Consider the following 17,673-nt stretch of genomic DNA (forward strand, 5'->3'; position numbering starts at 1 on the left):
AAATATGTTTTTGTTAATTGATATAACACGTAAATTTGAAGAAAAATATTAAAAAATATTTTCATGTAGATTTTAGGCATATCTGGGTTAAAACAGACCTGGTCATTATACACAGAACAAACCAACTAAAAAGTAAGAAAAAAATCAGACTTATTGACTCTAAAATCTAAAACGTAAATATAAGAAAAATAATAAAATTTGAAAACGGGAGAATGGATAATTATAATCGCAAACATTTGTAAACAGCAGATTATATATACATATATATATATATATATATATATATATATATATATATATATATATATATATATATATATATATATATATATATAGTACTCGTCCATACAGATAAAACCAAAAAATTCAATGACTTTCTTATCCCCCTGTAGCAGTAACAAACTTTTTCCTTATAAGCATTTTAAATTCACAAAATATAAGTACTATACAAATAAAGTAATAAATCAAACATTTTACTGATTTCGCATTTCCCAAACAAAGGTAAAAATATTTAAAAATATAGCAAAGGTTAAAATACTATTTAAAAATAGAAAATCTAAAGAATGTCGAACTAAATAAACTCATTTAACTGAATGAATCATCCAACATTCCAGCAGTATAATTCAAGGGCAATCAATTTTTTAGTTTTTGGTACTCTACGCGATTGTAATATGAATTCGTAATAAATTTATATGAATTAGTATTCAGAAGTTGATCCATTCAGCCTACGAGGTTTACTAATTAAGTTTTGAGAAGGGACAAGTAAAAACAAATATTAACATTAAGTATAATAACAATAATACAGCAAGTATAATAACAATAGCTAGAATAAAAAGTTAAATAATGTAATAACAAGTTAAATAAATATTTAACTATGAAAACATCGGTTTTCAATTATTATCCATGAATTCAATAGAAATTTGCATGTTTTAAAAAAATTTCGAAACACTTTTCCCAATCCAAATAATGTAGCTTAAAAATAAGCATTCTATTCTTCACTGAATACTGGAATAGAAAAAAAAACCCAATTCAATATATCGTCTGTTTAAAACGCTATTTGTTTGAGTTAACCTGAAACTTTTTGAACAAATTAAGAGCAAGTACGTGTATTATTGTCGTGATAGTGTCCATGTGTTTTTGAAATATCACATGTGGCACCTATTTAAGCTACAATATTTTAAAAAATCTTTATATTGAAATTTAAGAAGTCCAAAAAGACTTCTGTATACTTCCTTGAATCCAACTACGATAAATCATAGATAGATAATCATTTGAACGTAAATGAAAAAAATTAAACTCTGCCTTTGACGTTCGCGAGTGGATTAATTAGCTTCCGGTATCACTGCTGTTTAAAAAGGGGGGTGTTGGGCAATGGACTAATCACCCATTTACGTAAAAAACCGACAAAGAAACCTCTAAATAATCCTCGGAAAATATGAAATAATATGGTACCTACATGACACGTTTTGATTCTAAACAAACCGAGCGCAAACATCGCTGCTCAACGAACTCTGACAACTCAAACTATCGGATTGAGAAACAGAATAAATAAATACTCCAGTCGTCAGAGGCGAAAATGCCATTGAACCTCTAAAAATCATACGAACAAGCTGAATTTTGCTGAGAATATCAATTTTAGGACGCCAAAAAGGATGCAAAAAAGTTTACCACTTTTACCCTCGGGATTTCTCCTAAAACCTCCCTCATAGAGGGGGAAAACGCAAAAAATCGATTTACCAAGAATCTGTACGGCATAGAAAAAAATGTTTTAAATAAAAAATGTAGCTAATTTGAACAAAAATGTTCATTAGAATTTTTTATGTAGAATGAACCGTTGTTTCAACAACAACGCTTGAAGCGATCGGCAATTTTTAATGTCAGTAAGGAGTACAGAAGAAACAAAAAGAAAACTGAAAGTCTTCGAAAGAAAAGTCCTAAGAAAGATATTTGGACCTATTAACGAAAACGGAATATGGAGATCCAGGTACAACCATGAACTCTACCAACTGTTCAAAGAGACACCGATCTCAGAATTCGTTAATCTTCAGAGATTTCGCTGGGCTGGTCATGTAGTAAGAATGGAGACAGAAAGATTGCCGAAAAAAAGCCCTAGATAGTAAAATGAAGGGCGCAAGACCAAAAGGAAGGTCACGGAAAAGATGGGAGGATGAAGTGGCAGCGGACGCTCAAAATTTGCTAGACAGAGAACCTGGAGAAGATCGGCGCGGGACCGACAAGGTTGGAGGCATAGTTTGGAGGAGGCCAAGGCCCTATTTGGGCTGTAGCGCCATTGGAGAGAGAGAAGGGGTGCAGATTTTGAACGCAATTTTTGTAATTTGCCGCAAATAAACTGAGTTTTTATAAAGACGTTAAATAACTAAACGTGGCCCGATTTTTTCCAATTTCTATCCTTCTAATGAGATCAATACAAAAACGCTGAATTTAAACTTTCACATTACAAACGATCCAAAACGTTTAAAACTGCCCTTTTTTAATTACATTAGCACGTTTTTCAAAACTACACAGCTTCTGATAGAAATTACACTCAAAACCATCTTCTTTGAGGCATTCCCGTGACGTGCAATCGTTTGTAATGTAAAAGTTTAAATTCTGCGTTTTTTAGTCATATTTCAAATGCCACATATTTGTTGCCACAACTCAAAATTCAAATTTCATGTTATAGATTTTGAAGATTGGTCTCTAAAAATCGAAATTTTACTATGACCGGTTAATTAAAGTAATCAATTTTATTGATCTCATGAGATTTGTAAAAAATAGCAAAAATCGCGCAACGTTTATTTATTGAACAGATTTACAGAAACTCGCTTCATTTCAGGCAAAGTACACAAATTGCACCAGAAAGCTGCGCTCTTCATTTTTAAAACATATTTTGATTTTTGTCGATAGCACACTTTGACCACAAGATATCGAATTTTTACCGTCGACTTGATACACATTTTATGTAACATTGATTTCGCGCGCGCAAATGACATTCAAAACCGCCGGTCGCTTCAAGCGTTGTTTCTGAGAGAACGGTTCAATCCACAGAAAAATGCCAATTAACATTTTTCTTTAAAATTATCTCTCCTACATTTTTTAAATAAAACATTTTTTTCTACGACGTGCAGATTCTTGGTAAATTGATTTTTGAGTTTTTGAGTTGATTGAGTTTTTACCTCTCTACGAGGGGGTTTTAAGGGGAAGCCTGGAGGTAATAGTAGTAAACTTTTTTGCATCTTTTTAAGGGTCTCAAAATTGATATTCTCTGAAAATTCAGCTTGTTCGTATGATTTTTAGGGGTCAAATATCTGACGACTGGACTAAAATGACACAAAGGCACACAAAATATTATTCGATGGAAAAGAGCGGAAACAAATAATTTTCAGTGGCGTTTGTAAAATCAAGCAATTAATGAGATCCAACACTCGCGCCGAACCCACCGCAACAAATATTCAATACGTAAAAAGCCAAAGGACAAACAGGAACAGATAGAAACAACCCAAACACTGATAAACACAGACAGCCTAGACGTTGAAGAACATTGTAAAGAATTACAACAAAAGTATCAAACGCAATAAGACCATAACCAAAAAGAAAAAAAAATAATGCAAAATTATACAAGGAAGAATGTAAACGGGCTGTCCAACAGAAACAAAGCACACAAATATATGTAAAAGAGAACAGAAAGAGGATTACTTCTGGATTAAAAGATAGAATGGCCAGATTCTTGCTGAAAATCGTTAAAAACCTCCTTGTTGCTTCTTGTCTTTTTTTCCTTTACAAAAAAAAAGAAGTTTTTGGGAGTACATGTTATGCTCATATTCCTGATGCATTAAGGAGTTAAGTTTGATGATAAGGCAGGAAAATGTATAATATTGGGCTATGCACCTACAGGTTATAGTTTGTGGAATATAGCTAAAGACAAAATAATTATTGCCAGGGATTAAGGTTTAATGAAAATGAATTTTATTTTAAAGGATTGACAACACAAGATAAAGATGGAGAAGTTAGGAGCAAACATGATGAAGGTATGGATAATGTTACGATAAATTCTGACCCAAAACCGTAAATATATTTATTACTAATATTTTCATTCATTCACGTATTTTTTAGGTAATGCCTACCTGACACACGATGGGTCCCCCTTTGTAATAAAAACATAACAGTTCGAACCTTCTGGAGACAAGCCGATTTAACCATACCGGTTCTGAGAACAATTCGCCGCTCTGTCTAGAAGGCCTTTCAGCAAAACAGCGGTCTATGTTCGATGTGTTTCGAGAAACAACTGTTTTCATTCTCGAATAACAGGACTTTATATTTATAGAGGAATTTTGGTTATGGAGGGACAGTTAATTCTCAAGACGCGCTCGCGAATTTGTTACGTACGGATATATATAAATTATTGTCAGATAAGTTAATATAAATAAAGAAATAAATTAAATCCGTAAGTGTTATAAATATTGAACCTTTTAATAAATCCACAACAATAACATAGACAACATGGTAAAACAGGAATTAAACCACAGAAATGAAATAGATCACGTTAGTATTCATGAAGAAGTAAGAAATATAGAACAGAGCACAAGTCGAGTAGAAGGTAGAGGAAGTAGAAATGTAAAGCCACCAAAATGAAAGAAAGGGATGATAAAGATTACTGAGTTAAGGCAATGGAGAGGGAGATTGATTTGATAAATAAAAATGGTACATGGGACATCATCAATAAAAAACCTATTGGAAAGACTATTTTGGATACGAAATGGGTATATACCTTTTTTGAGCAGAGTAAATGAGATAAATATAAGGCTCGATTGGTAGTTCGAGGATTTGCGCAAGAGAAGGGAACAGATTATAAAGAAATTTATTCTCCAGTAGAGAAAATGACCACTATTAGGGTGATCTTGACTATTGGAAACAATTTTCGTACTATTTCAGACAACTAGATGTTAAGTCATTGCCAAAGTGCCATTCTTGAATGGCACTTTGGCAGAAGTATATATAGGTATTCACGAGCAGGGGTAAAATGTAAAAGTGAAAAGTTAAATAAAGCATTGTATGGGTTGAACGAATCGTCAAAATGTCGGAACATAGAAATTAATCCTTATTTACTTGAGATAGGATTTATAAGGTTTGAAAACGATTCTTGTTTATATACCACAAGTGATAATTTTGCAACTTATCTCTTAATTTATGTAGACGATATAATATGTGGTCCTGATAATGATTTTATAAACTATATTGTAAATCAATTAATAAAAAGGTTTGAATTAACGGATAAGGTAAACTTAAATGAGGAGGTAACATACAAACAGCCTTAAGTCACACAAAAATCAAAGTTGAGTTAGATGTGCCAATGCATTGTTCTGTTCTAGCCATAGTGGTTTATTTTATCTGATTCATGCCAAAAAATTATTACCGATGGTAAAAGCATGTTAAAAAAAAATCACCTTTATATGCAAAACAACTTATTTCCACTATACTGGTCAAGACTAACCATCTTATTTCCAACCAACCAATAGGAACTCTGCAACTGCCATTTAGCTGACCCAGTGAGTCTTACAAATTTGAGATTATGTGAGGGTTTATTGTCAAAATGTATTTAAAAATAATTAGTAATTACTTTATTATTAGAACTAGAAAGAGAAGCGTTTCAGGAGCAAAAAAGAAAAGTGGACAAATTACCAGGTATATAGTTCCTAAAAGAGCCCTAGTTTTTGTACCGTTTAAGCACAAAAATAAACGTTTCACGTGCATAAAAATAAGGGTTATATTTACATCAACGCTTTCAAAAAAGAGTTTTATAAAGTTCCAGACACGAAAAGAAAAGACAGTATAATTGCCAGCCTGATTTATACAACACAAATCAAAAGACATAGGCCTAGGTCGATAAACCAAAACAAAAATAAAAAACCTGGACCTGAGCGAAAGTACTCAATATAATACTTTTTTCCAACTGTCTGGTGCTAAAACTTCTGTATATTTAAAGGTTTTTCACACTGTTATTGGTATTGGAGAAACTACAATAAAAACAAAAAAGTGCATTTTGAAAGGAGGAGGTGACTCTACCAAAAATTAGAACTATTTGAAGAAGAAAAGTGTTAAGAGTACATAAAAAAGCTCAGAGGAACTGAATCACATTACAGAAGATAGGAGTCCAAAGGATTATATCTGAGTAGTGAGTTAAGTATTAGTAAACTAGGTAAAATTTTAACATTAGGTTTCAAGTCACCTGCCTATGATACTTACAGTCTCAAAGAGCAAATTAAAAGTGCACCAGCACAGTCTGCTGAAAAGACGCAGCTGATGGTTGAAAAGCGGATTCATTCAAGAAGAGCGAAGGCCTTTTATGAGTACATCGAAATAGATGTTTCTCATTCTGTTAGCCTTTGTTTTGATCTTCAACAAATTCAGCCACAACCGAAAAGCCCAATTCAAGAAGCTTATTACACGAGACAGATTTGGTTTTATAACTTTTATATTACTGGTTTAAAAACTCAAAACCGCATGTTCTACACTTGGACAGAGACGCAGGCAGGAAAAAGCAATGTGGAAATTTCATTGGCTCTCTTTAACTATTTGAAAGAAGCTGATTTTTAGGGCTGTTCTGTTCTAAGATTTTTTAGCGATGGTTGTGTTTCCCAAAATAAAAATAATATTGTCCTGAGAACACTGATTCATTTTTTGGAAACACACAAAACATCAATCAGTGGTATAGGCAACGTAAGAGCACTAGGAGAAGATTGACCACTCCTTGATACTAAGAAGCTAAGTGAATACTATCAATTAGTGAACTAAAGAGAATTGAAATATGCTACCGGACACAAGAAGAAATTGTACACCTCCCCGAAAAAAGGGAAAAGGAAAGTCACAAAAATTATGTGTTGGTAAGACACTTGAAAAACTACAAGTATGAAGGAAAAAGTGTTTTATATATTTGAGAAAGAAAGGGAAAAAGAATCTTACACAAGTGAGACTGAAAGAACTCCCATTTCTTCATGTGTTAACCAAAGACAAGACAAAGATGTTCACAAACTTCTGAAAAAAATGTTTTTCTGACCCATGCCTTGGTTGGTACAAGAGTTTAATTTTTGATGAACCCACCACAGCAGTTGCTGGTGAGGAGCAGGAAGTAATGAGTGACAGTCTCGACGATGAGCGCTGTGACTTCTATATTTAAAAAACTGTTTGTTAAAATCATCATTATTTTTCATGGTGGATATATTTCAAAAAAATATTCCACTAATATTAAATATTCTTAAACCACTTATTGTGCATAAAGACAGCTGTATTAAAGACTATTTTCAAATATAAATAGAGAAACAAAAAACACAAGAAAGGGAATACTAGTAAGTACTTAATATCAAGTACACCCAACTCAATGCTTTGGTAAATTATATATCACTAGACTATGAAGGATGGATAAGAGACAATTGTAAAAAAATTGGAATTTCTGGAAAAACTGAAGATTATATTTTTGCTGACTGTGGTTACAAGCATATTGGAACAGCTATTAATAAAAAAATATCTATTGAGATGCCCATAGGTGGGCAACATGCCCACCTATGGGAAGTGTAGGTAAACATGCTAAATTAAATAAGCAAGAGGCCCATAAAACTAAACAGACTGCAAGTTTAAGAATCCATATTGAAAGAATAATCCTAAAATAATATATTTTAGCAATTCACAGTAGCATTTTTGTTTGCCACAACTTAAAGAAATTGTGTCAACATATCATTTTGCCAGATCCTTTACAGTGATATACTTTACATATATATACCAACTTGATCCAGTTTAGATTGTTTCCAGTAACACTGTATCAGTACTGGAGATGGTTCTTCACTTGGCCTGTGGAACCACATTAGGAAAGCTACAGTATGTTTGCAACCTCCCATTCATGTAGCAATCTTTTTCATCAACCTTTTTCATCAACATTGAATTTGTTGGTACACATATCTGTATCACTCTGAAGCTTTACATATCCATATCTCGCTGAAGCTGTACATATCTTATGGCATTGTCACCGTAAGCTTGTCTCGCTGATCTAAAAATGTGTTTAACCAAAATATAAATGCTTGAAAGTGATAAAAATATATTATTATAACTTAAATAAGTAATTTTTTATTTTCACTATTTCCAAATTAATATATACCGAGAAACACAATGAATAGTTGAAATACTTACACTGATGTTTTCATACACATACACCTTTATTTCTAAAGTCAACTACAGCAAAGTCAGAATTAGAGGCAAAGAAATTCCCTCGATTAAAATATCCACTGTTACAAGATTTTAATTTTTCGGCTTTTGTATATCTGTGATACATGGTACACGTGATACATTTTGGCTTTTGTATATCTGGTATACAATTTAAACTATTAATGGGGGTTATCCGATATATTAAATAAATAAATATCTGGGGTACATGGTATAAACAGTTAACAAGAGACAATGAGCGATTGTGATAACTTTTGAAGTGATTCTTACCTCTCAATACAAAACTTTTACTATTTTAAATAGTCAAAAAACAATTATTTTTAGAAAAGATGCCAAGTATCACAAAAATGTTACTTATAACCACAAATGAAGTCACATGATCTTACTGGTTGTTTGAAATGGCAATCAGAAAAAAATTTTATGATTATTAAATTTAATTTGTTGATTTAGAATTTTATATCATTATTTAAAAAAAATTCATTGAGTGATCTTAACAATGAATTAATTTGCTAACATTATTTCTGACTGCATTAGAGATTTTTTTCTACTATACTTTTCTACATTAGAGACTTAAATCATGGATACTGATCAGTTATAGGTGCACTGCTGTGTTAAAATAAGTTAAATATAAATTTTTTAGAGAAGAAAAATGATATGGAGCAGTACAGGCACCAAAAACAAGCAATAGTTTTTTTATGGCATAGACTAAGTATCAAACAGCCAGTCATAAAGTGACTAATACATCAAACATAAAAATTTAATGACTGTAAAGTCCATGAAATATTAATAACAAAATTTTGAATAATACTGAGATTAAAATAAGATACAAGTTAAATATAGCTTCTTTTTAACATCATTGGTGTGCTCAAAAAACGTTACACAATATAATAATTCAAAATACTTTTTTGCATTATCTCCTTTTTATTTATATATAAACAAGACAATCAGGTTCTCAGAGTTCCACAGTAAACTCTTGTGCAGATAACTAGTCAATCTGATAGCTGCTTTGCTATGGACTGTCCACATTTTTTATATATATCACACTACAAGACTATTTTGGTACTTGGCAGAAAATTTATTAATGCAAGCAATAGTACAAGCAATAGTTAAGAAATTATAAAATTTGATGAAAATGTCATAGAATTGTAACAAAATAATAAATTATCTTTGAAAAATAGCAGAGAGAAAAATTTATTACATGGATGAAACATTGGAATATTACAAAACAAATGACAAAAACAATATTACATGGAATAACAATTTTATGAAATGAGGCAGGTATACACCCACAAAATAAATTTAAGCCAGGAAAAATCCTCCCAATAAAAAAGTTGCTGGTTTTTATAGAGAGCACAGAGTAATAGAGACTGTAAGTGTTTGGCCTGATACAAGAAGAAAACTAATATTTATATATTATTACTGTTTTTATTAATAATTATGGCTTGAAAATGTTTTAAAAATAATTATATAATTAAAAGGCAAAATCAATGTTGTATGACATAGAGCTCCAGGCATAAACAATAGACTTCCATATTGACCACCCAATAAGTTAGAACTCTGTTAAAGGAAAATGTAACCAGCAATTCTATTCATAAATGGTGCAGTTTCTAATATGGACCTCTATTAATAAATTAGGTGAGAGCCGTACCACCCACTAAACAAAAGGCTGTTTTCTTGGTTATCCAATTGTTTGGAAACTATTCTTACTTCAAGTGTGACAATGAATATTGCGTTTATTCATTTTAACATACATTCTAGTACATCAGAACATCACAGTGGTCCCAATTTGCCTACTAGATATACCAGCCAAAAAATTTAATAACCTCTATTTAAGAATTTTTTAGTACTATAATAATTATATTTTAACCAATCTAATTATTACTAAATTCAAGAACTGCCAACTCAACAAATCAATGTATCATTAGTTTAGATTAAAGGGATAAAAAAGGAAGTATAACAGCAGAGTACTTAAGGTGTAAATGTCCTCACAATGAAATTGCTTGACACATAAAGCCTATGCTACTGAAAGAATGGAAAAAAAATGTATAGAAATAGTCAAAAGAGAAAATTTTATAAAAACATAATTACAGAGTCTCCTTGCCAATCTTGGTTCTCAAAACTTTCAGGAAGTAGGTTTTACTATGTATTGTGCAGATTAAGGTTCAACCATTTTTAAGTCATTGGTATAAATTTACAATCCCTTACAGGAGAATGTGGAAAATACCATGGACAGAAAGAGTAACAAATCAAGATGTTCTGCTGAAGATGGGGAAGGAATGCGAAGTCATAAAAACCATACAAACGAAAAAACTGGAATATCTGGGACACATAATGAGAGGAGAAAAGTACTCTCTGCTTAGACTCATAATCCAAGGAAAAATCTCGGGAAAGAGAAATGTGGGACATAGGAGGATTTCCTGGTTGCGAAATTTAAGCGAGTGGTATGGGTGCAGTTCAATACAGTTGTTCAGAGCTGCAGCCAACAAAGTAAAGATTGCTGTGATGGTAGCCAACCTCTGATAGGAGACAGTACTGCAAGAAGAAGATAAATTTAAAATAAAATTAAGTGATTCTCTTGGTTGTCTGTGTGGAGAAGAAGATACAATTGAGCACATGATATTAGGCTGTTCTAAAATAATTAATGAAGTAAATTTATTCAATTAAGAAATATTCAAAATACCCAAAATCACCAAATTATATAACCCAATTATTAAAATCGAAAGATTATAACATTTATCAAATTTTGTACAAGCATATTTTACATGTTAGTTTAAGTTTATAGCCTATGTTTTCAACCTGTGTTTAAAGCCCTAATGTTTAAAGTCTATCCGAGGGCCAGATGTTTCATTTAAATGCTCTGATCGACCCCTGGGCATCAATTTGTATCCCAATTTAATATCCCAAATTGTACTAGAAAAAAAGATGACATTAAAAAAATGTAATACTATAAAAAAAAGAACAGAAAAAGACACTACAAAGGGAAACAATGAAAATGAATCTATAATAGAAATAAAAAAACATGTAATTATATATCTTTGTGAAATTAAAGGACTATGATTGTATACCTAAAAACCTAAAAACCAAGAAGAAATCAAGGAGCACTCGTTTAAAACTTCCGTATAAAAAATACAAATAATCCCATAAAGGTAAGATGGCCAATAGACATTGATTCCAAAGCCAATAATCCTCAAACACACACACACACACACACACACACACACACACACACACACACACACACACACACACACACACACATAAGAATTTATTAATAATTTTGTTCTATTCTTATAAGTATAAGATAAATATATTTCACATTTTCTTTAAATATCTCATTTGTTGGTTACAATTAACCACTGCAGCAATTCAATTAAAGGAAATCTGAGACCTATAGAAAAAAAAAATAGATGTGGGAATTAGATATATTAATTTGTTTCTCATGAACCCTCTATCTCTATTTTTTTAGCTTTAGTTTAGTATTCAATTGTAGATTATATGGTATTTTTGTAACACCTTTATTATTTTTATCTATATCTTTATTTACCAGCACACTAATATATATTTATTAACAGACGAATCATTGTTCAATCTTTTCATCACCAAGTTGTTTATGCATTTCTGTTCAATTATGTACTCAGTCTTCTAGTTGACAGTAATCTGTACAAAATATGAATCAAACAAAGATAAGACCTTATAAAAGATTTAGCTTCAAGAATTGTTGCAGTCCTCATTTGGTAGATTAGACTATACATCAGAATGATGTTAAAAACGTGAAATAAGTGGCACTAATAACAGTTCTAGTCTAATACTGGCCTGTCACCAATAGTTTACCTTACTTGCACTATTGGCATTATAGGAAGAGTTGTCAAAAAATCCCTTTTATAGAACTCTTAAGAAATCATTGCAGATTAAAGATATACTAGTAGAAACATTTACTTATAAACACTTGTTAGGAAATAAGCCTCATTTTCAAAATTTAATATACCTACTAATATGTATAAATATCAAATTTACAGATTCATGGGAGCTGTAATCAAGTTAGTATAATTACCAGAATATAAACCACTAGTTGATTATAATGGTAGAACATTTGAGAAGAGAGAAAATGTTATACAGTGCAAGTTACTTTTAATTTAATTCAATTTCTACTAGAAATATATTAGATATCAATATATTTCACAATACACTGAAGCGAAAAAATAGTAAGACATTGACTAGTTCATTTGTTGAAATATAAAATGTTAGCTTTATTTAAGGTACATTTACATAATTTAAACCAATAAGTATTTTAATTATAAGCATTGGGACAAAACATGTTTACTGGAACTGTACAACAGGCAGGTGAACATCTGCTACAGTATAAATTAATATTTTGCAAAAATGTCAAATTGACTTTTTGAACAATTCAAAAATTAAATTAAAGCAGCTATTAAGTCCATAGTTCACTTCTTTTTTTGGATTGTGATAATTTTTTAAATCACGTCAAATTTATCATTGAATGTGACATTCGCATGTAAAGGAGGTAATGTAAAATTGAAAAAATGTTACTTCAAAGTACTTATCGAGGGATCGGCAGTCTTTAATAGAGTATCATTATGCCGAACTTTAATTATAATTATCAACAATAAAGTAATTTGGCGTAAATGATCGGAAAAATCTAGATATAACTGTGACCGCATGGAAAGATGTAGTTACCTGGTCTAATTGAGCTTCAGCTTGCTGTCGTTGATTTGGGTCTATAGTTGCCCGAAGTAGGTCTATTAACTTCCTGATTTCCATTTTTAATTTGCTGCAGTCTTTTCGACAATTTAACTTAAATTTTAGCTGTACCGAGACAGAAATCTAATGCCTTTTTATACTTCAAGATGCTCGGTACTTGCTCTTCGCGCACGATGCACGATAGCTTTTGACGTTTGACAAAAGATGAATTGTGGTGAATTTCGCCGCTCCGACAAATTTGACAGCTCTGTCAGATGACACCGTTTAGTAGAATTTTTATAAAGATTAGAAAATTATAGGTCGTCAAACAAGCAATGTGTAATTGTTGACTCCAAACATACCGTCCGTTGAAACTCTTCTTCAAGGATAAGCGGGTTCAACTAGCGATTAGTTAATGCAAATAAATACATTTTTTGATTCGTTAGAATGTTCAAATAGATTGACCAAAACATGCATATACATAGCATAGTTGTTAAAAGTATTTTATGGTAAAAAATATGCAAAAGAAATTGATTTTTGTTTATAATAAAGAAGAAAAATAAGTTCATTAGAGGAAGCGAATTCTAAATCATGTTGAATGATGTATGTTAAATATTGTCACAAATTTCTCAATTCGAGTCTATGTTTCCGTTTAAAATATGGCGATCGCGTGCTGACAAACTTCAAAGGCGGCATCTGAGAGTGGGCATTCTTATTGTTATTTATTCTGTGCTACGGATATTATAAGCACAGAATAATATACAATCAGAATGCCCACTCTGCTTGAAAAAATAAGTACGCGCATCTCGTTCGCGCAGACGAAATCAGCCATGTTTTAGTCGGAACCAGTGCTGTTCAGTGACATTTTTCTTGTGTGCGTAGAAAAATTAACCAGGTTTAATTTATTTACGGCAACTATAGACATAATATGCACTATTTTATTCGTACTTTTAGTTGTAGAATAGATTAAATTATTTCAAATGTATTAAATTATTAATCTCTAAAAATTTAAATTTTAGTTCTGTCGTAGTTTGTCACAAATTTCTTAATTCGAGTCTATGTTTCTCTTTAGAATGTGGCGATGGCGTGCTGACAAACTTCAAAGGCTGCATCTGAGAGTGGGTATTCTGATTGTTATTTATTCTGTGTTATACGTATGGGATGTTGCGGAGTGTTAATTTAAATAATTATGCAAGCCTTTTGCTAGACTTGGTATAAAAGAGAATCTGGAAATTATAACTTATAGATAAAAATATATTGATATATGTATATAAGAAATACTGGATATTATTGACTGTCGATATAAACAAACAACACAGTCTATTAGGGCTGCAGTCAGTAGGTTTGGCCGGGATGTTATAGAAACACTCTTTTGAGTTTATATATTTATTATATATATATATATATATATATATATATATATATATATATATATATATATATATATATATATATATATATATATATATATATATATATTATATATTCTAAATTTTAAAAGTACCTCTTTCAGAGCATTAATAGTAAAAACGTCCCGCCATTATTTCTTGTTCAAAATAATCTATCTTATATTTAAGCTTATCAGCTTTGTACATACTATGTAGTTGTTTTTGCATAGCAAAATCACAATACACAACAATAGTTTTTAAAGCTATTAATCTAAATTTAATATGTATTTATAAATACACTTTATTAATTTATATTATGTAATATGTATAATATATATCATAATATATTATGATCAAATTGTGTAGGAAATCAAAACATAAACAAAATTCTTAATCTAAAAAAGCGGCAACACTTTAAACAATTTTGCCACACGCTGAATTGCCAAAAAATTTGAAGTGTTCCCTTTATCAGTTATGTACAATAATTGTCTAATATATTGTAATGTTTTTATTAATTCTAATTTATTTTACACTTAATAATTATATAATTTATCTACATTTATAATTCGTGCGTTACAATTTAAACGCGGCGCGAGCTTCAGATTTTAACTGTTCTCTTCCCAACAAAATTCCTCTTTAAATATATGTAAAACTCCGTTAGTTTCGGAATCCCCTAGAGCAGACATGAATTGACTCGAACATTGGGGAAGACCGGTTGTTGGCGGTGTTGACAAGAATAACGGGAACTCAGGCTGGTTTTTCGGAGAAGGGACTAGAGGTTTCTATCGGCCGGTAAACAAGTCTCGCCGAAATGACTAGAACAGAAAAGATATTAGTCATAATATATTTACAGTTTTATAGGCCATGATATTTATTATAGTAACAATATTTAATTAAAATTAATATTTTGTGGAATATTGGACTTAAAGAGTTATTTCATAAAATTTATATTATTAATAATAACAAATGTTTTTGGTTATTTAATCAATATAATTCTAAAATTCCCAATATATTGATGATTACATTTTTCTGATTATTATACCATGTTGACGCCTATGAAAGATCGAGTAGTTCCGTATGGGTTTCGTATTATTAGCTGTTAGGAACATTTGAACTCTAAGGTTGACGTTCTGGAAATTTTAAAAATAAGTCACTTTATATAAATTGTGACGTGCACGAATTTTTATATGCAAAATACCATATGTATAAACGATTGCTATTGGTTTGAAGCTATATTCTTGTTGCAAATTAATATTATTTGCTATTTTTATTGCACATTAACCACAATTTCAGTTTAAAATACACGTATTTTACATTTCGATTTACTCTTTCCAAATTATTAGTGGTCTGCGTTACAAATCACTGGTCTGTGTTACAAATCGTTTTCTAAATACACATTATGGAGATACTATACTTTAACAGATAGATAGCCACACAATATCACAGAGATTATTCTGGGACAATATCACAGAATAAATAACATTTGTTTACTATTCAATAACAATTGTTTATTATTCTGTGAAAACCTTACATAATTTTTATATTTTATTTTTGAAAACTATGTTTTAAATACAAATAAACAAATTACACTCGCCAAAAAATGACTTATCTACACGCCTATTGGTTAAAAAATGTTTTGTCTGCTGTCATTGTCATGCGGACTAAGATTGTACACATGCGTGTTCAGGCCTTTTCTTTTCCCAATACTTGAGAAAAATGGTAGGTTGAATTAAAACTTTAATCTTGTTAAAATACAAATCATCTGTTATATATTCTTATTAATATCTATACTGAAATGTGTACCAAAGTCTTTAAATCGTTTCCACATTCATATTTTATTTATTTTTTTAGGGTATCGACATCAACCATAAATACGACCGTAAGGTTAGGAGAACAGAACCTAGAAGTCAAGATGTATATTTACGTCTTTTAGTAAAAGTAAGTTGATTAATATGTTGTTAACTTTAGTTCTTATTAACGTTACGTTATATTTCAGCTGTACCGTTATTTAGCCCGTCGTACGGGAGCTAAATTCAATAAAATCATCCTGAAAAGATTGTTTATGAGTAAAATCAACAGACCACCATTATCTTTATCTAAGTTAGTGCGTTTGATGAAAAAACCTGGCCGTGATGGACTTACTGCCGTCGTAGTAGGAACAATAACTGATGATGCTAGAATTTTTGAAATTCCCAAATTGTCTGTATGTGCCCTTCGTGTGACACAAACTGCTAGGGCTAGAATCTTGAAAGCTGGTGAGTAACAATGACTTCATTTGTCTAAGCCTCTCATCATAAATATGCTTATTAATTTAAAAAATTAATTTTATTTACTGTAGAATTGTTTATTTTTGTATAAACAAAATATTAAATTTTCTCTGATCTTTTCCAACTGTTATCTCAATACCATTGTATTGTTTTTCCTAGATTCTTATGGGTTCATTTTTAGAGTAATAATTGGTATTCTTTCCCAATTTGATCACACATTTCTTTATTATTTGTAACAGTAAAAACTATGAGACTGCAGTCTTTTTTCCTGTTTTTAGAGACTATTTAATATTTATCTATACATACTTATATGGGAATAGTAAACAAATAAATTGCTATATTTGGCATTCAAGTTCAGAAGTGATGTTTTTTTCATAATGATGTTAGATTGTACAGTTGCCACTTTTTTTATATAGGTCTCTCCTTTTCTTAGTTTCTTCCCTTTTATTTGTATTTCTATAATCTAATGAGGAAACTCAATGAAGTACTACAAAGAACTTTTTAAATAAGTATTTTATAGATTCATCTCACTGTTGCATAAAGTGGTATTACTATATAGTTTGCTTAGAATCTTGAAATTGTTTAGGTAACATATCTATATATATATATATATATATATATATATATATATATATATATATATATATATATATATATATTTTATATTTTATCTCACAGGTAATTTATTAACAAAATAAGTATCTCAGAATATCAGAGGTTGTTATTAGTCTTAATCTTGATGTTTTTTTATTATTTTAGGAGGTGAAGTCATCACCTTTGACCAATTGGCACTCAGGGCCCCAACTGGTAATAAAACTGTATTGCTACAAGGCAGACGGAATGCTCGTGAAGCTGTGAAACACTTTGGTCCTGCTCCTGGTGTACCACACAGCCATGCTAAACCATTGGTACATTCCAAGGGACGTAAGTTTGAAAGGGCTCGTGGTCGCAGGCGCTCATGTGGTTACAAGAAATAGATTTAAGTTAATCATTTTGTTTCTGCTGTATTCATATTTGTTGTTCAATAAATAGGAATTGCAGTACTTTGAAATTTTGTTTTGTATTTTATAGAATATGACAAAATAAAAGAATTTAATATAGTTTGGTTT

General features: G+C 30.7%; 2 protein-coding genes across 2 annotated transcripts in view; one reads left to right on the forward strand and one right to left on the reverse strand.

Moving 5' to 3' along the window:
- Positions 1-13,137, reverse strand: part of msk (importin-7 msk) — a 43,847-nt gene extending 30,710 nt beyond the window's left edge. The window contains exon 1 of the mRNA XM_072529502.1: positions 12,907-13,137. Coding sequence (XP_072385603.1) covers positions 12,907-12,990 — 84 coding nt within the window. The 5' untranslated portion in view covers positions 12,991-13,137. The remainder of the gene's footprint in view (positions 1-12,906) is intronic.
- A 2,775-nt stretch (positions 13,138-15,912) lies between these two features.
- RpL18 (ribosomal protein L18) lies at positions 15,913-17,665 on the forward strand. Its single transcript, XM_072529504.1, has 4 exons — positions 15,913-16,016; positions 16,149-16,235; positions 16,294-16,552; positions 17,324-17,665. Exons 1-4 carry the CDS (start codon positions 16,014-16,016, stop codon positions 17,539-17,541), a joined length of 567 nt encoding a protein of 188 aa, XP_072385605.1. The 5' UTR covers positions 15,913-16,013; the 3' UTR covers positions 17,542-17,665.
- The last annotated feature ends 8 nt before the right edge of the window (positions 17,666-17,673 follow it).

This window comes from Diabrotica undecimpunctata, chromosome 4, assembly GCF_040954645.1.
Source record: "Diabrotica undecimpunctata isolate CICGRU chromosome 4, icDiaUnde3, whole genome shotgun sequence".
Taxonomy (NCBI): domain Eukaryota; kingdom Metazoa; phylum Arthropoda; class Insecta; order Coleoptera; family Chrysomelidae; genus Diabrotica; species Diabrotica undecimpunctata.